General features: G+C 35.0%; 3 protein-coding genes and 1 long non-coding RNA gene across 4 annotated transcripts; 3 read left to right on the forward strand and 1 right to left on the reverse strand.

The window, feature by feature from the left end:
• The first annotated feature begins 13 nt into the window (after nucleotides 1-13).
• On the forward strand, nucleotides 14-5,401 carry witty (without maturity). The gene is made up of 4 exons (XM_018004973.2): nucleotides 14-433; nucleotides 1,618-1,703; nucleotides 2,826-2,952; nucleotides 3,075-5,401. Exons 1-4 carry the CDS (start codon nucleotides 364-366, stop codon nucleotides 3,413-3,415), a joined length of 624 nt encoding a protein of 207 aa, XP_017860462.1. The 5' UTR covers nucleotides 14-363; the 3' UTR covers nucleotides 3,416-5,401.
• LOC149269613 (uncharacterized) lies at nucleotides 4,955-9,029 on the reverse strand. Its single transcript, XR_016269068.1, has 2 exons — nucleotides 8,936-9,029; nucleotides 4,955-8,476 (listed from the first exon to the last, which is right to left on the reverse strand). It is a non-coding gene; the product is annotated as an uncharacterized LOC149269613 (long non-coding RNA).
• Nucleotides 6,335-8,562, forward strand: LOC108609465 (uncharacterized). The gene is made up of 3 exons (XM_089464116.1): nucleotides 6,335-6,476; nucleotides 6,594-7,130; nucleotides 8,230-8,562. Exons 1-3 carry the CDS (start codon nucleotides 6,419-6,421, stop codon nucleotides 8,484-8,486), a joined length of 852 nt encoding a protein of 283 aa, XP_089320242.1. The 5' UTR covers nucleotides 6,335-6,418; the 3' UTR covers nucleotides 8,487-8,562.
• A 2,913-nt stretch (nucleotides 9,030-11,942) lies between the features above and the next one.
• Nucleotides 11,943-17,626, forward strand: LOC108609466 (uncharacterized). The gene is made up of 3 exons (XM_018001186.2): nucleotides 11,943-12,228; nucleotides 16,440-16,931; nucleotides 17,001-17,626. The coding sequence occupies exons 1-3, from the start codon at nucleotides 12,168-12,170 to the stop codon at nucleotides 17,213-17,215; spliced, it is 768 nt and encodes a 255-aa protein (XP_017856675.2). The 5' UTR covers nucleotides 11,943-12,167; the 3' UTR covers nucleotides 17,216-17,626.
• The last annotated feature ends 4,791 nt before the right edge of the window (nucleotides 17,627-22,417 follow it).

Consider the following 22,417-nt stretch of genomic DNA (forward strand, 5'->3'; position numbering starts at 1 on the left):
TGGTTCAAGCCGTGCCGCACCCCGCATGCCTCAACGTTCGTGTGTCGCTGTGACTTCGGCTTGGGGGCTCGTGTATTTTGCCGATGACGTCTCCGTTTTGTCCTTTGGAGCCAACGCCAGCAACAGCCACAATTCAAAATTCGTCGAACAGTTTGCGATTGGCCAACGCTAGCGCCAGAGGAACTCTGCTCAACGCGTCTCTCAAAATAAGTGCGGAAAAAAAATATATATAAAAAGGAATAATATAAAATAAATTAAATAAAATCGAGAATTTGTCTCAAAAAGCAAAAGTAAAGCTTCAGAAAATTGTGTTGTGTGCAATTTGTTGAGCTGGTGAAAAGCGGAGAAAAGTGCTGTGCGAAAATGTGCCATCGCCCGATTAGGTCGTCAGCTATTTTGTTGTTATTGCCCATTCTATGCTGCATATCACAAGGTGTGTAAATGTGTGCGTGCGTGCGTGTGTGTGTGGATTTGAATAGTTGAAAATATAGAAACTCTGTTAACAGTGCAAATAAGAGCATTATTCAACTCCAATAAAAGTATATCGTCTATTATCGACTGCAAAATGCTCTGCTCTACAAATTAGGTCAATTCTGTAAAAGTGACTAAAGAACTGACTATATCTGATCTCTGTACACATAAACTAATATTTATTAATTATATTTGCAAATTAATATTTCTAATGCCATAAAGCCCCTACAGGCTTACAATCAGAAATACCGAACACCATATTCGACTTGAGCTGCATCCATTGGGCGTGTCCCACAACTTTAATACTAATTTGAAAAGTATAAAGACACGTATTCCCAGCTACATCGCATACAACGACCCTATTGAAAACAGCAATTCCAGCAATTGCCAAATCCCACAAAGTATGCATAGAGATATAAATAGTGATTTCTTATGCCTGATCCGGGTTGGATGAGGATCCCTCATATTCAAGCAAATAACTTAAGTTGTTATGTTTTTGGAACTAGTTACAAATTATTTTTACAAATTACAAAATAAAATTAGGCGTTCACCCAATCGATCTGCTCTTTCAGTTATTGTTTCATCTCTTTGTTAGTGCAGCATGAAAACTATTTGAAACAAGATTAAAATAATTTACTAAAACTAAATTTTTGGAGCTTTTGGTTTCTAGTAACAAAATTATATTAAATTGATGTAAAAATTTCCATTTTTTTTTTGTTTTGATATCAGTAAAAAATACAATTTTTTTCTAAAATATATATAAATAGGTTTTCTACCGCAGCCTAAAGATATGCAAGTTGTGCTTGTATCTGAAATGGGAGAAGACTAAGGGGCCGTTACTCTTAAGACATTAAAATCTCTCATGTCGAGACCTTAAATAAATCAAATATCGCCTTCAGTTTTATTTGTGAGAGTTATACTTTATATAAATAGCTCTTTCGTCGCATAGGCTATGTATTCTGAATTCTTCTATAGACCTGAGAAATATATCTACTTCATTTCTGTTTTGATTAAGTTGCTTAAAAGGTAGCAGCACACCATTCAGTAAATATTATTATTAGTATATAATAAAATTAAAAAATATATATATTTAAGTTTTCGAAATTATTTTTAAAATCAGAAAATATATTGTTGCCTAACCCACAGGCGCGGCCATAAAATGCTTTGTGTGCGACTCAAGCGACAATCCCAGTTGTGCGGATCTGAAGTCCAACTCGAGCATTGTGGCTGAGGTAAGTTGATAGACGCCTCGAGTCTACCAATTAGCATCTGGCATGCCCTTAACCTTTGCCCGGGTAATGCCACTCACCTAATCAGACACCGTTGACCTTAATCAAAGTGCAGCTCGTACTAAATTAAAAGCAGACAGTACATAAATTCTGAAAATGCAAAATGAAAAAAAAAAAAAAAAAAAATACGAAAAAAAAAGCAAAACAAAAATTAGAGAGTGGTAAAATCGGAAAATCGGAAAAACGGAAACGGAAACGTGCACCGTTGTCGTCATTGTTGTGACCGTTAAAGGAATGTGCTGGCATCCTTCCAAATGCATGAGTCCCTACCGTCTTGGGGGACAACTCTATAAATACGTTTTTCATTTCAATTATATTTCAACCATGCCTGGCAGTTTGACTTGGAAATGCATTTGGCATTACTAAGTGAATATTTATAGCTTAATCTATAGCCAAGGATCTAAGCATGGAGTAGGAGGCAACTGAATTTTCAGACTTCAGTTTACTGATTAAGCTTTTTTAAGTGTATTAGACATATATCAGAAGGTAAATAGAGATGCCTAGAGAGTCAGTCTTGTTCTACATTTAAGCAAAACAACTTTTATATTCGTGAAACTATTATAATTTGAGTAGAATTTTCCAATATATTTGAGCAAACTTCATTTCATTCACTTACAAATCAAGAGTTGAATCTATCTATCAGCATATATGTATTTAAACAGATATAAATTTAGTTGGTCAATGGTTCATCAAAGAGGGGAAAACCCAGTAATTCACTGTAATTTTTAACTGTATACATAAATAGTATTAGCCAAGTCATATAGTATCTGCACTTCTGAATGCTTATATTTTGCCAATGTATGATGCACGGCAAGGCCGTTGCACCTCCGATAAAAGTAACAACAACAACAGTAACTACAAATGATAACGATAACGATAACAACACCGATAAGATAAGAGCTGGTAGCTGCATTGCAATTATGAGCACAATTAGCAGCCCGTTAGGTGAGGAACTGGACTGGCACCGCCTGATTAATCATTAGCCATTGTTCATACGTGTTGCGCATGTACAAATATTTACTATAGATATTTATGATTAACACTTGAAAATGGTTGGGATTGTAGGAATGCACATTAGACAAAATGAAGTCGTTGGACACCTGGCTGTTCGACTTGAACAAGTTCTCCTATTTCGATAATGGGGCCAACAAGCATCCGCTCATGAATTGCCAAAAGGTGGTCGCAACTGATCGTGAGTATTAAGTTATTCATTTCGATCTATCTATGTAGCTCATATGTATATTTGTATTGGATAATGTGAAAGTCCTTTGGATAGCTAACATTTCATCTCTCCTTTCATTTGGTTGGCCGCAGCGAATACCAATAAGCTGGTGACCGCACGCTTCTGTCAGCTGGACACTGGCGACTCGGATGCATGCGATATCCTGCGCTCAAAGCTGCGAATCACCAGCGATGCCAGCGGCGGGCAGCGACAGCGGCGACGCGAGCACGACCAACAGCAGCAGCAGCGACGCAAAGGCTATGGCCAGGATGCGGATGAGAAGGCGCCGGAGGAGGAGTTCTTCTGTGACATTTGCAAAACGGATCGCTGCAACGGGGCGGCTGCAGTGACGCTGACATCATCGCTGTCGTTGGGGCCACTATCACTACTGCTGCTGCTCCTGCTGCAGTGGGCACGACCACTTCGCTGCTGAAGTGATGGTCGACGGACGACGAACGACGGACGATAGACGGCGATGGCTGGCGACATTGGCTGCATTTAGGTTGAGTTAACGTTAACGTTTATCGTTTACCTTTTGTAAATATTCGAGTGGCCATTGAGCGACACAGAAAAAAGAGAATCACAGCACACAAGCCTTACCTCCCCCTGACCCCACCCCAAAACCCGACCACTCTTATTGCTACCAAAGCCCTAGATATGTAAGTGACAGCGGAACACGAATGCAACAACAACAGCAACAACAACGAATTGCTCACAGATGCAGGTGAGCAGCAACAGCTACACGGACACGCCTAAAGCAGTACAGCAACAGGAATTGATGCAAACGCATAGAGAGAAACCGAATTGTAATTACGGATATATAGTTACGGCTATAAATGTATATACAACAGCACAGATACATAACAGCAGCTACCAAGATACAGGTAACATCGGAGATACAATAAGTAAGCTATAAATGTAGAAAGTGAAGCCGATACAGATAGAAATTTAAAAAGTCAGTTACAATTACAAATAGAGACACTGAGATTTTAGAACATAGAAAAGCAAAAACAGATACAGACAGCTGAGAGACAGAGACCGACTTGAAGATATACCTATACAAAATCACAGATACGAGACCAAAAACACAGATACAGATAGACAGCTACGGCGACTGAGATACAGATACACAGCTATTGCTACAAAAAATCTAGCTACAAACATACAGGTACGAAAACAAGGTACAGATACACAACGACAGTTGCAGAGATACCAATACATTGCCGCAGTGGCGGATTGACTCCAAGTAAATATGTGAATCTCAATTTACAGTTGGCTGGAACAAAAATACGAAATGAGAACACTAAAACAAAAACAAAAACATGCTAAATAAGGAGAAAAATTTAATGTTTAATTAGCAAAAGGGAAAAGGTAAAGGTAACCATCCAATGTATGTGTCTTATATCAAGGATTTGCAATTCAGTTCATTTGATTGAGAGTCCGTCACTTGGTCAATTAACACGAATTTTGTCAGGCAGTTGGGCTGAAATGTTTTGTTATGGCTTTATTGAGTTGTAATTGATTTGCTTTAAGCAAATTTTGATAAGCTGAATGTTAAGTATGAATTCACCAAATGCCTTTAATTTTCTATTGTTCACATTGGAGTGTTGAATAAATATAATATATATAACATTTAAATGAATGATACCATGAAATAACTCTACAATAAAAACAATAAAAAACGATCTTTAGTTAATTTTGCTTTAAGCCGGTAGAACAGAAATAATAATTTGTTATATTAAAAATGAAAATTTATAAGCACTTTTTAGTTGCTTATTCATGGTTATTTCATGGTATTCGATTTGAATGTGTAGTTTAGATAGATCGAACTTAAATAGATGTGCTTTACAAGACCATGCAGAAAATATTTAAATATTACAAGAAAAAATGAAAACACACTGTATGTATTTAATTCTGTGCACTCTTTCCGGATACTCTAACATCAATTGATAAAACATTTTTTACTATACTCTAACGAAAATACAGTGGAAAGAGTGTGCGAATCATATAATATGCTAGAAAAAATCCCGTTGATATCTGAGTGTTTAAATGTTTCAACAAAAGCGAGCGCCTTAAGCAATAATATTACAAGAAAACTATATATCTATATATGTTTATGTATATCAATATATTAGAATGAAAATGTATGTATTTATACTCTGATTTTCGAAATACGCTAAAAACAATCAACAAAAGTGTGAAAAATAAGAACAAAAACAATAAGGGAAAAAAAATCATAAAAAAGAACCGTGCAACAAATGTTAATTAAATGTGCAATTAGAAAAGTTGAACAAAGCAATACAGAAAACTATTTGTGAAATAATAAACGAATGGAAAAACAATGAGCAACACAACTCCACAGCGAGCTTAATTAAGTGCTTACGTCCCACGGCCACGCCCAAAAAACAAAACAAATAAATCTGCACATTTCGATTGCTGCTAAAATTGTTGAAAACAAATGCAATTTTGTAGAGCTCATTTTAGTTTATAAGCAAAATGAAAATATGGCAAATAAAATGCACAAGCAATGCTGTATGACAATATAACAGTATAACACTCGCCATTGCTAGGCTTTTATTTACAGCACTTTGATTAGTAGAACAGTATAGCAGTTGAGCAATATGACTGAATATCAGTATAAACGTATGCCAGTATGCCAGTATGTCAAATTGAGTAACTATAACAGGATAACAGCATAGCCGTGTGAGCCTAGAAGTGTATTACTGCACAAGCTATTATTTTAATAGTAACTATATAACAGTTTTACATAGCTAGTGGGGTTCCTCTAATTGATGTATATAATAGTTCAATGTTATACAGTGCAGCTACAATATTTTGATATATCCTCGAAGAGAGAATTGTAGCAGCGGACATGCAACAAAGTAGGGAGCATCTACAATGATAATTGGCTGACTGTCTAACAGTTTCTAGTGTAGCACAGTTGCCTGTTGATCGTTACAGTTTGGCTTCCTACGTTGTCTTTTGCCAATCATTGATAATATTCCCATTACTCATGTTAGATGCCAACAATCAACCAGCAATTTGCCAAACCGCACAACCACCCAACCACCCAACCGCCCAAACATGGAAGGAACGTTTAATTTGAAACTCTTTTTGGTGATGCTATCGAGCCGGCTCGACATGTCATCCAGCACAGTGCACGACATGTTTCAGCAGTACCGCAAATTATTTTCGCCGTCACATTGTGCTGATAGCAAATGGGCAGATGGCAACAATTTTTGATAGAGTCATCCAAAGCACAGCAGCTTGACGACGACGACGACGACGTGTCGCTATCAGCGCTGGCAGTTCAATTCAAATTTTCGGTAGCTACGGCCGCATTGACACGTCATTTAACAATTGAGTATTTACTAAATACTATTTAGAGTAATATTTATCTTCAGGATAAATATTCATAATCGTCATTGCGAGCAAAATGCGTTTCATCTACCTATTGTTATTGTTGCTGGCATTTTACTCTGTCGGCAGCTCAGGTGGGTGAAATTCTCATAAAAAAAAAAGAATAAACTAACTGGGCGATAGATATGGATCGGGATAAATTATCCGTTGAGTGGAGCAGATAACGTTATTCCTGACTTCCTGATTTGCAGCACTGCGTTGCTATACATGCGAGGACTGTGATGAGCAGTCGGTGCTTACGGAGCTGGAGGTATGCAGTGTGCCAGCCTTGACAGTGGAGCAGCCGAGTGCAACTGGCCAGCCAGGTACAGCTGTATCAAGTCCCAGCGCTGCATCGAAACCCAATCCAGCGCCTGTCCCTAGTCCAGCTGCTCCGGCAGCGAGTGCAACTGCTCCAGGCACTGCAGGAGCAGCACAGGCACCATCACCAGCTGCCGCATCCGAAAGCGAGGATGAGGATGATTATGACAGTGATGAGGAGGATGCTGCTCCAGGTGCATCTGCTGGCACCAATGCGGCTGGAGCTGCTGCTGCTGGCACGGGCACAGCAGCAGGTGCGGCAGCTCCAGCCGCTGCACCAGCTCCAGCCGCCACTAATGGCGAAAGCGAGGAAGAAGAAGAAGAAGAAGACGATTATGATTATCGAAACAAACGCAGCATCAGTCGCCAGACTCAGCGACAGATCCAGAGCACACAGCGTGCCGTTTGCTATATAGCAAGTCTAGGGCGTAAGTATGGATTTAGTATACGATTGTATGAGTGGTTGATGACTCATAGAATGATTAGAATCTGATTGACGATTGACTGATTAATGCTTGATAACTTATTGATCATTGGCTGATTGATGTGTGATTTATTGATTGATGACAGACTGATTGATCTCAGACTGACTTATGTCAGAGTGATAGCTGACTGATTAATTAACTGATATATATGTATAGTAATGCTTGGAATCCAAAACACTTGGAAAATTTAAAATTTGATCTACATCTTATCTGAAACGTCTCCATTAGTACTTTAGGTATGAGAATTTTTGGATTTTTTCCTTAATAAGCCAATCTTCCATTTCAAACCGAACTTGAACTTAAAAGATTAAAAAACAGCTTTTCCACCTGATAACTGACTCTATAAATAGCTTCATTATCACTACATTTCAAACTGTTTGCATTGATTAAGTGGTACCCAAGAAAACGTTTTACACTCGTTTTCCTTGCTATGATATCAGTGGACATATTAAATCATATAATTCAAATAATCACACTTAAGCTCAATGCTTAAGAAATGTGAATTATTATGCTCAAGAGTTTATCTAAACACTGTTGTACGCTAAGGCATGATAAATGGACGCGGTAACAGAAGGAAAAGCGATTAGCTAGCGCGTTGATTGAACAATGCTGATGTAATGGGCCTATTTATTATTATTAGCTGAACAACTGGCAACTCAATTGGAAACTTTGGATATAAGTTCTACAGTCAAAGCTGTTTACCGGGCATCTCTAATTTACAACTCTACTTTGACCTCTTATTATGTCTCCGTATATTCGGAAGGCTGTCTCGCTAAGCAGTTCCAAAACTTGATAAATAAGACCTGATTAGGATGGAAATGATATTGATGATGATAATGAAAACTGATAATGATATTGATAATAAAAATTATAATATTATGAGTGAGATTAGTGATAAGAAATATACTTACAGTCTATCGACTAAGACTTATAGCAATTCGAATTGTTATATTGATAATAATACTAATATAAATGATAATGCTACTAACAATACTTTCATTCACATGAACCTCGACTTGATCTTGATCTCGTTTCTGCCCAGTTAATGGCACGGAAATAACGAATCGTGGCTGCACCCTGGTCACGAATGAAAATCAAAGCGATGTCTGCAAGTCTCTATTTGATGGCTGGAGTGTGCTGGGCTGCACTTTGTGCGAATACAACGGCTGCAATTCGCCGATAAATGCCGCCGTCATCGGCTCATTGAACGGTAACAGTGGCAATGGGCATTTATCGGGCCACATACCGTTCTCTATGACGCTGCTGGCCGTAGTGTCTTCCTTGTGGATCTGTAATTGATAGCGAAACAAAAATATATATAATTTATAATAATAAAATATACAAGTATATATACATATATATATAAATATAGAAATATGTGTGCATGCTATGCGTGGGCGCTATTTCAAGTCTATTTCGATCTTAATTACGTGCCACTCGCGGTGAGCTAATGAGCGGCCGATCTATTTTTGCCTAATTGTACAATTGGCCCGGGGCGATAAGGGGCTCGTGCTAGGGAAAGTGCCCAATCATTTCGTTTTTCTTTCGGGCTACCCGTTCCACAGTCCACAGCAATGACAAATCAATTACAGCAGCTGATAAGCTGAGAAATGAAACCGAAATCAATGTGACTTCATTTCTATTGCTTATAACTGATGATCAAACTGATCAACTGATAGCATTAGGCCTCAAGTGGCAATCGCTGCCCGCAATTTGAACGATTTACAGCCAGACAATTGGACACTGACACGAAAGGCGTTGCACGTTCTTAATTAGGTGATGAACAAATCTTCCATTTGCGCACAAATATCGGAAACAAAGCAGCGTTAAAAACGAATTGGCTTTTAAGGCAACTTGTGCTCCGTTACGAACAGCTGTTGGCATCTAAAATTAGTTTGCGTACAGCTTTGCAAAGCGGTGTAATAAATAAGGCTATAGTACATATGTAACAGGTAAAAGTTGGCCTCGTTGATCCATCCAAGCTATATAGATGCTCTGTATTTCATAGAATTTTATTAGAGTAAAATTCAAATTTTTATAGAAAATAATCAAATTAAAGTCAGCTATTAAATGTTGCTAAAGTTTGTATATCGAAACTGAATATATATATTTAAAGAGCAGTGTATCTGCTAGTCGATTAACCACAGTAAATGCAATTGCCAAATTTGTAAAGCAAAATTCGATAAAATATACTATATGGTATTTATGTACGATATAGATATGTATATATATGAAGCACATATAAAGGCTGGCTGGGCTTTTTGGCTTCCTTGTTGTATTTTAGTAACGCTTAAAGCTTCCGGGCACAGAGCTGTCAGTCTCAGTCGCATCAGTATTGGTTTTTCTCATCAAGCTAACGAATTCTGAGAGAGTTCTCTTAGGGAGCAGATTTATGTAGATATATATATATATATATATATATATATATATATATATATATATATATATATATATATATATATATATATATATATATATATATATATGTATATGTATATTTGTTTTGCTTTTGGCGATTTACGTGATATCGCCAGCAATTGCAAATCACAAATTTCACATTTTACGTTCAACTGGTTTTTGCTTTTCATTCTTTTGCCAGTTATCTGCGGTCGGGTCTCTGAAAAATATTGATGCGTCAGTTAATGCCCAGACACAAAACGTAATTTTTGGCCATTTAGCACGATTCAGTCGCCAGCAGAAACGAAGTTACCAACATAGATGTGTTTTAAATGAAACCACTACGCACGATCTATGCATGAGAGCGAAAAGAATCAGGGTCGAAATTACATGTGACCTGAGCCCTGACAAGAGCATAAACCACCAATTGTGTATAACTTTCGATTTTTTAGCAATTTTAAAATAATTTTTAAGATGTTTTGTCGATAATGACAACAGGAAAATAAATACAGATAACCAATTTCCACTCTTGTATTCTAATCTCTACACAAAATTCGTGCTGTAATTAATACAAAACTCTTATCTTGTTATTTTAAAATATTTTAAAAACAAAGAATTTTTTAATCACTTATCGGGCATACGATTTGTAGCACTCATAGCATATTCTTCCTAGATAATGCGGCAATTATTGAAAATTAAAAAATGCCTACCTCTCTGTTATACACTTCAATATATTTGTATTATTTAGAAAACCTTTAAAAAAAAAAAAAATAAATAAAATAAATAAGCTAGAGCTAACTGGAGTTAATTACTGTAAACTGTAAATTTTATCCAGGTTATTCTTGCTTCGCATTAACCTCTCTTTGACCTTGACTTTGCTGTTATCAAAGGTTTCTTTTCTGGCAGTCACCCAATTTGATTAGCAGCGATTGTTGTTAACCTTTTTGTGCATTCAAATGACACTTTTTTATTGTTTTGCTTTGATATTTAGGTTTTTTTTTTGTTCGGTCAAGTAGTGCAGGCGTACTCTTCTCGGCGATTCTCACGACTTGTTGTCGCAACAGCAGCTGCACAATAGGTGCAAATGGCACGGGTAAATACCAAATAAAAATGTGTTAATTAATATAGCCGAGCGAGGAAAAATTGAAATCAAGCTTTGTTTATTTTGCGTGTTTTTAATATTGAGTAATAGTAATCATGCGACATCCACAGCCAAATCAACATTAAAATTACCTGGTGCACGCATAATGCAGTATCTCTTTAAAGTAAATATAGGGATTGACATTTGTTTATATTCAAGGCGGGCGCGTCCCGTCAAGGTGTGCACATTCATCACAACCAGACCAGGAACAATAAACAATGTGCTAACTGTTGAATTAGCATACAATTTATTGCAATAGTTGTAAATGCATTGTACACCTAGAAAAGTCAAGTTTACTTATTAAGTTTATGAAATTTTTTTTTCTGCAGTAGAAAAGAGTTTCTAGCAAAATCGTAGCCCCTACTTTTCGACTTTACCGATAGTTTCTGCTGTGCCGATGTTTTCTTCTAAAGGTTGTACCTACTGTTAGGTGCGTGGATTCCGGAAATTAAACCAAAAAACAAATTTTTAAATTATAAATAATTAAATTTAAAATAAGAAAAATATTGAGTTTATAAAAAATAATTTCAATTTTGTATAAATGTATATATTATATATCTATACTCCTTTATGAATTATAAAATGTATAAAATAGAATATAATACCATTAATAAATCTATAAGATTTTATGTTTAAATCATAGTTTCATTTGTTATAAATATAAATAAAAACATAAATATTTATATGAACATTTATATAAAACACTTTTTTCAATAGCTTTCCCATCAGATTTTTCTCAAAGTGTATTTGATATACACATGCATAAAGTACCGTGTGGGGATTTTGTAAGAAATCCAGACATTGAATCATTAAGGCGGAAAACCTTTACGCCGCCTTCTCATTCTCTTCGCGAGAATTCCCAGACGTTGGAGCACATCAAGCGCAAGTTGGAAGAGCAGCAGCTCTAGAGGGCAAACCTATAGAGTCGAAGAGAGTGTGCTCTGTGTGGCTCTTACCCTCTCTCTTTGTGTCCGTTCAATGTTCATTTTTTTGGCCATTTGGATTTTGCATTATAAATTAATTTGTTATCAATAAAGAAATATTTACCCACGCACACTAACTACAGGCGGCCAAACGTAAACTCAAACGCGCTCTCTTTCTCTTTCTCTCTCTCTATCACTCTCACACTGCCTCGCTGTCTCTTTTAGGCTAGCTAGCTATCTCTGTCTTACGCCGCTGCGCAACTGGCTTATAAAACTCTATAAAAAGTCTCAAACAAATCACAAGATTTTCAGTTAAAATTCAGAATTCATAAACTGCGGTCGCGTAAGCTGAAGTCGCGTTTGCATCGATCTATATATATGTATATATAATTAAATATAAATGCATATATTTTAAATATTGTGCAGCTCTCGATATATACGATAAACAGTGTATCAAAAGTTTTTATCAACTAAAACTAAAATAAATACCTATATATATAGAAAATACAGTATATCATAATGAATCGCAGTTTTCCTTCAACTTTGTACGGCGCCTTTTTTCTGCTGCTCGTCGCGCCAGGTAAGAAAACCCCCCCCCCAAAAAAAAAAAAAAAATAAAAATAAAAAAAAATCACAAAATCCAAAATGTGTGTTGAGTGTCAAAGTGTCTGGGTCGATATCCTATTTGATACAGTCCAAAAGACTGATATTAACAAAAAGTGATAAAAAATATTGATTCGGCCGCATTAGTTTGGACCGTGAATAAACGACGGACTTTTCTCTATGCTAAGCACTATAAATAATATTGATAAAATGCAAAAAATGAAGAATAAGAAATAAAATAAATTACGATACAAAAAATTTGTAATTATTTTTGTTGTTGCTGTGAAATGCAAAAGTACAAAGATTCATAAATAACAAACCAACAATTAAATTAAAATGCAAATTCATTCATTTGCATTCATTGCAATCGCAATGTTTTTTGTGCATAAAAAAAACCATAATTATAAGGGAAAATATCGAAGTAAAACAAAAATGATCATAAATAATGCGAAAATTGCTGACAATTTTGAACGTTCACATTCCCGATTTTTATGATGCGGAAATGTTGACACCTCACAGACATATATATTACAGATATATAACAATGCAGACAGCTTTTGATTTAAGTTTTGCTTTGTCATATTTTATCTACATATGTAAACATTTATAGTTTGACTTGAATTTACACTTTAAGCTTGGAAATAACTGAATATATATATTATAGTTGAATGTCCTTCGATTCTATGGGTTATTGAGGCAAAAAGTTCCTGATTGAATTTTTATAACTTAGAAATTCGAATACTATTTATATACATATATGCGTGTATACATTTTGAAGAATCTTTCAATCGATAAACTAGCAAATTCTACAAAAATAAATTAGCTATAATAAAAAGAAATAGAGAGAGACAAATAGAGTTAGTGACAGAGATCGACACAGCTCATTAGCTCATTTATGGCATACATAAAAACGCAATTTTTTGTTATACATTAAATAATATAAAACATTTAAAATAAATACCAAATTGTTGTTCAAAATAAAAATAATAAAATGATATAAAATGCAGAAACTTTGAAGTTAACAAAATATATATTTTTAAATTATTTTTAACAAGAGATTAAAATAATAAGACAAAAGCACATAAAAAAGAAAAACTAAACTTGTTAGCTAAAAATTTTGATACAAAAAGAAAACTTAAGAAAATTGATAAAAATAATGATACAAAACGAAAACTTAAAAAAAATTTTAATCATTAAATGATTTAAATGATATATTTTTGACATATTTATGCAAGTTTTTTGGGCCATACAGAATAAAAATAGTAGCATATATAAGATTATTTAGTATATATATATAGCTCGACACGCTCCCACTTCTAAAGTGGAAATTGAACTGGTTTTGAGAGGCAGCTGTAAATTTGGGTTGCACTTTAAGTGGATAATTTCAGTTCAAGTTTTCTGTGTAATATTTAGTTTTTTTTACTATGGGTAATCTCGATTTTGACATTGAAACAGCGCTTCGACTGCTAATTGAAAAGCTGCGACTGTGCTGTGAGTTTTCAGTTAGTTGACTTTGCAGTGCACTTGGTACAGACATGTTTGGGACACATGACAGCTGTCGTTTAGCACTTATGCACAGCAACAACAACAGCAACAACAACAACAACCTGCTTGAGCATTTAGCACCAAATCCAATAACCTGAAATTCCCGCCCGATTCGACAACAAATGTAAAGCATTTACGTAAGCTCCCATCTTATGCAGATGTATCTAACTATCTATAATACTGCAACTAACTAACTATAATAGTGCAACTACTAAGTTCACTATTTATAAGTAGTTCGTCTGATTGTCAGTTTATGAATTACAATTATAATAGTGCCGGTTTGAGCTAAGACCTGAAGCGCGTGAGCAGTAATTGCATCTATAATAAAATTTTCTTTTATTGGAAAACCAATTTATAGCAGTGTTGAACAATACACTGTAAACATTTAATCTATTTTTGTTGAATTTCAAATTATCTGATTTTGAATAAAGTTAGAAGTTTCACAGTCTGAAGAAATTTTATATTTGTCAAAATTTTCAATATTTTCTATAAATTTAATCAATATCTTTTTCGAAATCAAAATAATTAAATACAAAAATGAATTATGTAATTAATAAATTTCCTAGCTGAGAATTAGTTTTCATTTAAGCGGAAACCTACTGAATAAAAAAACTAATTGGGAATATGTTAAAAAAAAAAAAAAAAAAAAAAAAAAAAAAAAAAAAATTGTTTATCCATTCCAAAGCTTAAATTATATTTTTAGAAATAAATCAAGCTAGATTTTTCACTTTCTATCTAAAACAATTTCATATTTTTAAACCATATTTCATAAATTCGGAATTTAAAATGCCTTAAATAGATTCTCGTTGTGAATACAGTTCCAATTCTAATTTTATGAAATATTTTCGCTCAGTGCATGCATTTCGACTGAACTTAAATACGTTGCCGTAAGAACGCAACAATCTTAACTCTGTTTCGCAACGAAACTGGTTTGGATGCGTCGTGGCTGCCTAATGCTAATGATATTATACAACTCTTATTTATTGCAAATGAGAAAGTAAAATAAAATCAACGTAAATAAATGAACCCCAAGCTCATGAGCAAATCAAGTATAAATTCGCTTATCACGTGCCATTAAAGCCACATTCCAGCTATAGTCTTGGTGTCTCTCTCCGACTTCTATAGCCGATACTTGCCCATCAATCAATGTGATTTATTAATAATTTTTAAGTCAACAGTCGGGCAACTCAACCATATCATATATATATCATAGCCGTACGTAGTACTCAACAAAATGTTGTGGACAAATTGAATGGGCAGACGCAGCGTATGAGCAATATTGGCATACACTGTACGCGTAGTTTATGAGGGGTATACAGATTTTTTAGAGCAAACTCTACTGAACAATAAAAAGGGATAGAAACTGCTTTCAGTTTTAGTTTTAGCAGAGTTTTTAGATAATATATATGTAGAATCATCGCATATCTTTCGCACGCCTTAGAAAGTTTAAAGTTATACTAGATTACAGTTTGACGGACACTTTCAAAGTTTTAAAGCAATAGAAATAATAGAATACTTCAGTATATAGCAGATACTAACATCATTTTTAGAAGCATCTTTACAGTTTAAATAGTTAATATCCTATATAATAGACAGAGAACAAAGTATTTGCGTAACATGGATATATTCCATTTTCTAATATAGACTAACAAGCAATGCATTTTAATTAGAGCTCTAGGACAGAGTCTACAATCAGTATCGAGTTTTAACTCGAAGAACAGAGTATCGCCTAGTCATTAATACCCAAATTATTTGTGTATATCAGCGGCCAGTGGATAGTTTGACTGGCATTTGACTAGACAGGAACTAAGCCCCGGCTACATTGCTATTGGCTCGAATCCCGTTGGCGATGTGTCATACCTGTAGAGAGTGTCAATTGGCACCTGGTGAACAGCAGCTATATTAACATTGACTGCTTTGATAAGGCAATTGACGTAATTATGACAGTGTATCACAGGAAGCCAACTATTTGCTGATTGTTGTTTTTAGTAATTGGAAATTTGCATGGCCGAAGATCGCCTCACACACCGTGGACCTCGATCGATAAATGGTCTGATAATAGATGAATAATGCAAACATTGCTCGCACATTAAAAGCTATTAATAAGAAATGAGCAAACATTGCGACAAATATTTTCTATGAGTCTATGAGCCCATTGCTGTGATTTATGGCCCACACATGGTCGAGTTTCGATCGCTTTGTCATCGTTAATCGTTTATCGTTTGCTCGTTTCTGTGTTTACCAAAGCTATAAATTGTTTTAGGAGATACAGATAAGGCCAGATATACATACAAATACATATGTATCACCATAATCAAAATCTAAAAATTTCAAATGCGATCTTGTTTAAGAATTTATGGAGCATTTAATTTATGGACACATAAAGTTGAATCTTAAACCCCCCAAAGTTGTCTGAATAGACATATTTATGTATGTATATATTTTGAAGCTACAATGATTTATATGATTTTATGATATATGATATATCGATCTTATCTATTGGGCTAAAGAATACGATCGGCTTATATTGGGAATCGCCCGGAAATTTTCTGACTAATATTACTACTAAGAATCATAATAATATACATAGCTAAAAAGATAAATTGTGCTCCACCTCTAACCATTATCTGCTTTTATTTGCAGCGTGTCTTGGAGATCTGATGTGCTATGTTTGCGATAATTGTGAGAATGTGGACAAGAATACGCCTCTATTGGCCTGCAATGAGGAATTCTTCAATCATCAAGGCAGCACCGAAGCCTCCACCGTAACGACAACCGAAATGGAGACGTCTAAAGATACGCAAAGTACCGCAACAGAATCTGAATCGACACCGGCCTCCACCAGCGATCTGGAGACCAGCACCACTGCTGTAGAAACCACTACCGAACCAGGCACTACCGAGACGACCGCTAGCACAGATATGCCCATCCCGACGCCTGCTACAGTGGGCCCGCCAGAGACTACCACCGGTGTGCCTACACCCCCAGAAGAGACTGGAATGCATAGGCTAGAGATATCGACTCAATTTTCGGACGCTACTGACTTGGAAAACTCCACAGATCTGTACATCCGCCAGCGTAGAGCTCTGATTGATACAGACATTAGCTATCACTGCTACAAGGTGGAGAAGACAGGTGAGCATATACACATACATATATAGATATCATATATAGATCCTGATCTGACGATATCTCTATCCTTAGTCAACAATGTGAAGCAAGTGGATCGCGGTTGCTCACGTGTCAAGCCAGAGCAATCGGTTTGCCAGGAGCTTCAGCTGCAAAACGTCGGCGTTCAGTTGTCGCATTGTGATCCGTGCACCATGAATGCCTGCAATGCTGCAACATCCACGGTGCATGCCTCCATCCTGGCGACAGTGGCTGTGGCACTAACTGCAGTTGTGCTACAGCTTAAATAAAAATTGAATACTGTGACAAATGTTCTTCGCCGCCATCAAATCTTACACGCCCCCAGCCGCCCTTCCATTGTTGTCCAACTCTCACTCCAACCCGGTGTTATTTAGTACATATTGTTACTCTCTTTAAGGTACACACAAATACACACACGAACCCACATACACACACAAACACTCTCATTGTTAAGTCATGCGAAAACTTTATGTAATTTGTAAGCGATACAAAAACAAAACAAACACACACGAATATCGAAATATACATATATTATACATACGCCTCTATATATATAATTCTAAATGAACTAAAGCTAACCAAATGTGAAGCATAAGACAATTTTAATTGATATGTAATAAACTATTTATGTATTAAAGATTTTTCAAATTTTCTCTTCAAAATTGATTGAGAAATCTCAATTTTTGCCATTTTTATTTTGATCGGGGTATACATACGTACATACAGTTTGACACGAAAGTGTTTTCACATGGGGAAAAAAAAGCATTTTTGTTCTTTGGCATTAAAAAAAAACTGCTAAATGTGATATTTCTATTTTTTTTTTTTTAAATTACATTATGTTTTTCAATTTGTTGTCTTACAAAAATAACTTTAAAAAAATTAAAAAACTTTAAACATAGGCTTAAATAACAATAACAACATAAAAGATATTCAAATTCAACTGACACGAAAGTGTTATTCTTTATTTCTTCTTACTGCTAAATTCGTATTTACCGTTGTTTTCGGCGATTTCAATGTGCACAGCTGTGGCTAATGCTATGTTCTGAACAATTTCGTCATATTTTGTAAGAATCGATTCAATCTTCAAAAAATTTAAACCAATTAAGAATACCAGGGAAGCGATTGTCATTTGACATGATTCAATTGGTTTATTATAACCACTCCATAGGAAAATCAGTGGCGGAGATATCAGAAATGTTTATAATATCGAAGAGGACCATTTACAATATTTTAAGCCGCGCAGAAAACAATGAAACACTGGAGCCAAGACATTCAACTGGACGACCTCGGGCGTTAACAGATAGGGCCGAGCGTATTCTGGCCAGGAAAGTTAATGATAACCCAACAATTTCGACCAGAACGCTTGCCAGGGAGCTGCAGGAAGAATGTCGTATTGACATATCCCGCGAAAATGTCCGCAGAGCCCTAAAAAGGAACGAGTTTGCATCCCGAGTTGCGCGGAAAAAACCATTGTTGTCGTCGAATCATGAGAAAAGACGTCTGACATTCGCCAGGTTGCATGTGGGACATGTGGATTCATATTGGGATGAAACCATATTTTGTGACGAGACGAAGATGATGTATTACAACGATGGACCCAGCCGTGTTTGGAGAAAGCCGTTGAAAGCCCTTGAACGGAAAAATATAATTCCCACTATTAAGTTCGGAAAACTTTCAGTGATGGTCTGGGGGTGTATTTCTAGTAAAGGAGTTGGAGAATCGTGCTTTATCGAGAGTACAATGGATGCGAAACAGTATTTGGAGATTTTACGCACGAATCTAGTGTCCAGTGCCCGCAAGTTTGGATTTTTTAGGGATGGTAAACCAACATTTAGGTTTTACTAAGATAATGACCCCAAACACAAAGCTAACATAGTTAGGTGCTGGCTTCTCTACAATTGTGCAAAGGTGTTGGATACTCCTGCACAAAGTCCCGACCTTAATCCCATAGAGAATCTGTGGGCTGATCTCAAAAAAAGGACAGCCAAGCGACGTCCAACAAACAAAAGCGATTTGAAAGCCTGTATATTAGAGGAATGGGAGAAGACACCGGTGGAATATGTGCAAAAACTAATCAATTCCATGAGTAGACGGTTGGAAGCGGTCATTGAAGCCAATGGGGGTCATACTAAATACTAATTTTGATACTTAATATAATTAATAGTGCCTTATTTTGAATACTTTATTTTTGTGCAAACACTTTCGTGTCAGTTGAATTTGAATATCTTTTATGTTGTTATTGTTATTTAAGCCTATGTTAATAGTTTTTTAATTTTTTTAAAGTTTTTTTTTGTAAGACAACAAATTGAAAAACATAATGTAATTTAAAAAAAATTAGAAATATCACATTTAGTAGTTTTTTTTTAATGTCAAAGAACAAAATTGCTATTTTTTTCCCAAGTGAAAACACTTTCGTGTCAAACTGTATGTATTTATTTTAACTCTGAACAGGTTCTAGTTTGTGGTATGCTTGATTAGTTCGATTAAAATTCATTGGACTAAATAAATTATTAAATAAATTATTTCAAATTTTAAGTAAGCTGCATTGATTATGGAATCATAACTGAAGTAAAGGCCAATATGAGTTAAAAATATATTTTTATTTTTATACCCTGAACCCATTGAAAATGGGAAATCAGGGTATAATGGTTTTGTGAAAAGTATGTAACAGGCAGAAGGAATCATCGCAGACCCCATATAGTATATATATTCTTGATCAGGACGACGAGCTGAGTCGATATAGCCCTGTCCGTCTGTCCGTCCGTCCGTTCGTCCGCCTGTATGAGCAAAAGGATCTCAGAAGATATAAGAGCTAGAGAGCTGAAATTTGGCATGCATACTCGTGTATACCATAGGCAGTACAAGTTTATCATATTTTTTCGATAACTCATCCAATAACTTTTATGATTACGTTTTGAAAGTTTCATTAAGAAACTTTCAACAAATAAATTCTCATAACACTGCAGCGCAGCCCAAGCGCAGTCGCTGCTTACTGCGCAGTTAGCAGAGCGCGTGCTTATAAGTGCATGTGTATATATGTGTGCATAATAGAAGTCCAGAATGATTTTAATATCAGCTTGGAGGGTTCAGGGTATCTCCTAGTCGAGCAGTCTCGACTGGAGCCTTCTGACTTGTTTTATTATTATTATTTTTTTTTTAGTAAAGAAATTTGTATTAGTTCCAAAAAAAAATTTCTTTTTGTTTTTTTGTTTAGGAGAATAAGACAAACCATACCTCTTACATAGCTCTTCATATCAATTTTCTAACCTGCAAAGCATGTTCACATTCATAAATCTGGTATAGCTTAAACTCTATCTCAAAAGATTTATGGATGCTATAAAAAATCGAAAGTTAATAAAGCTAAAAGATCTGTTATCTAACATTATATAAATAATGAACTTTGAAAACAAAGTTCTTTGAGCTATGCTAATTATATTAACCTCTGATCTGCTAAGAAGATTTCTATTTATACCTGAGCTACAAGTTAACACATTTTGTTATTTGATTAGGCATTCAGAGCTTTCGTCACGATTTAACGAAGTAAACATATTAAGAAGCCAGATAAACCTCCATATATCTAGTTATCAGAAGTTTCTGTGTCGCTTGAATCACTTGACTGGACTAATTTAGCTCTGGGTCAATGTTGCGTCCATTGCGCATACGCCGCATTGGGCCAACAAAAACATTTTTGATAAATAGGAAAGGGGCATACTTTTAGGCCCAACTATGCTAAGTAAATTTGCCCAGAGCAAACAGTACACAAAAGTAAACCACCAACAATAAGATAAGATAAGATTTCATTAATAACAAAAAATAATAATAATAATAATACAAATCGACAAAAATGTGCTCTGCTTTGTATTTATTATGCATAAACAGTGCGTACGAAAAAGTGTATGTGCGCATCCTACTCTCAAAATATTGTGCCATAAATTAAAAGCGCAATAGTCAAATAATATTTATATTTATAGATACGATGAGTCGAGAGATATGTCACTTTCCCAGGGAAAATTTACAGCTAAATAGCAAATGGAATCTGACTCATCGGGAAAGAGCTTAATAGTTGATATATGATATAAATAGATATGGAACCGACTGATTGATACTTGCTTTAAGCTCCCATGATTTTTCTTCTTATTAATTGATTTCGATCTTATAGCATTATTTTTATAAACCAATATACTTATTTTGACTGTCTGAGCGAGTGTAGCTTTCTCGAGAAGTTGACCTTCATAAATCATAAATATATATAATTATTTGCCTTATAAAGTGTTACGATTTGATAATGATTTCTATATAAAAAGAATATATATATATATATTCATATCTCTGACGATGATAAACAACTCAGGGTGAGTGAAAGTTTTTTTTTTATTAAATTTCGAGTTATCTTTTAACTGGCCGCGAGATAGCGTGCAATGAGTGAACTTTTGATTTTCTTATGACTTGTATAAAAAATCAATAATATATAAAATTATTATTTGATATAAGTTAACTTAATTTGCTTAGCAAAAATTGTAAGTTAAGTTTGCTTAACTAAAAACTAGCTGAAATACTCTATCTAAATGCAGTATCTTCTGGGCTGACCTCGTATATATGCAATAATCTATATATTCTTTTTTTTACAGTCATGATTTCTTAGACATAAAGATAGAGCCATAGACGGGTAATTAACCGTTATATTTCTAAATTTGTTGACAGTTAAGTACTTTGTTTTAAAATTTAAGCAATCAAGATAGGTATCCACTCCTTCAATGATTAATTCACTAAAAGTGCATTTCAATGGCATTGAAATAGGTTTTTTCCCCGAACTGTTTTAGGTTTATAGACCTTAGATGATAAGCTTAAATAAGTGCATAGTATGTGTTGTTTTCTTTTCTTTTTTGTTTGCAATTTACGGAAATGTATTGTTCCGTTAAAGGCAATATTTATCTTTATTAACCCACTTCTTATATTTGGTTTTCATTTCGTAGCTATTAAAATATTTTTGAGAATTTATTGTTTGGATTTTTTTTTCTATTCGTTTGATTACGTGTGCTTTGTGCAGACAAAGGCCATTTGTTAAACGGCTGACTAAATATGTGAATCATCGGCAAAAAAATTGTTGGCGAAAATATTCAACTTGCACCGTCGCACAGTGGGGCCTCTGCCGGCAGAGCGTGGCAAAAATCAAAAAAGGTACTTTAAGCGATTTTTAAAAAGTTGATGTCATATGAAAATAAATCGATCTACTGGTTTGTAGCCGAAAGATTTTTGAAAATCGGTCAATTTTAAGGGTAGTTATAGCCCTTCAAAATTTGGGAAAGTGGCAAAGTTGTGAAGAGCAGCGTATTTTTGTGAAAAATATGCCACTTGTCAATTGAATTGTAGGAAAAATCTTGCACCAATTTTTGCAGTGTTGGTTGCGATTTAAAGAATGGACTATTACTAATAGAATACAAAAAAAATTATGTTAATACGCCTTTTCATTG

This window comes from Drosophila arizonae, chromosome 3 (genome assembly GCF_054131065.1).
Source record: "Drosophila arizonae isolate 15081-1271.41 chromosome 3, UAZ_ARI_1.0, whole genome shotgun sequence".
Classification (NCBI taxonomy): domain Eukaryota; kingdom Metazoa; phylum Arthropoda; class Insecta; order Diptera; family Drosophilidae; genus Drosophila; species Drosophila arizonae.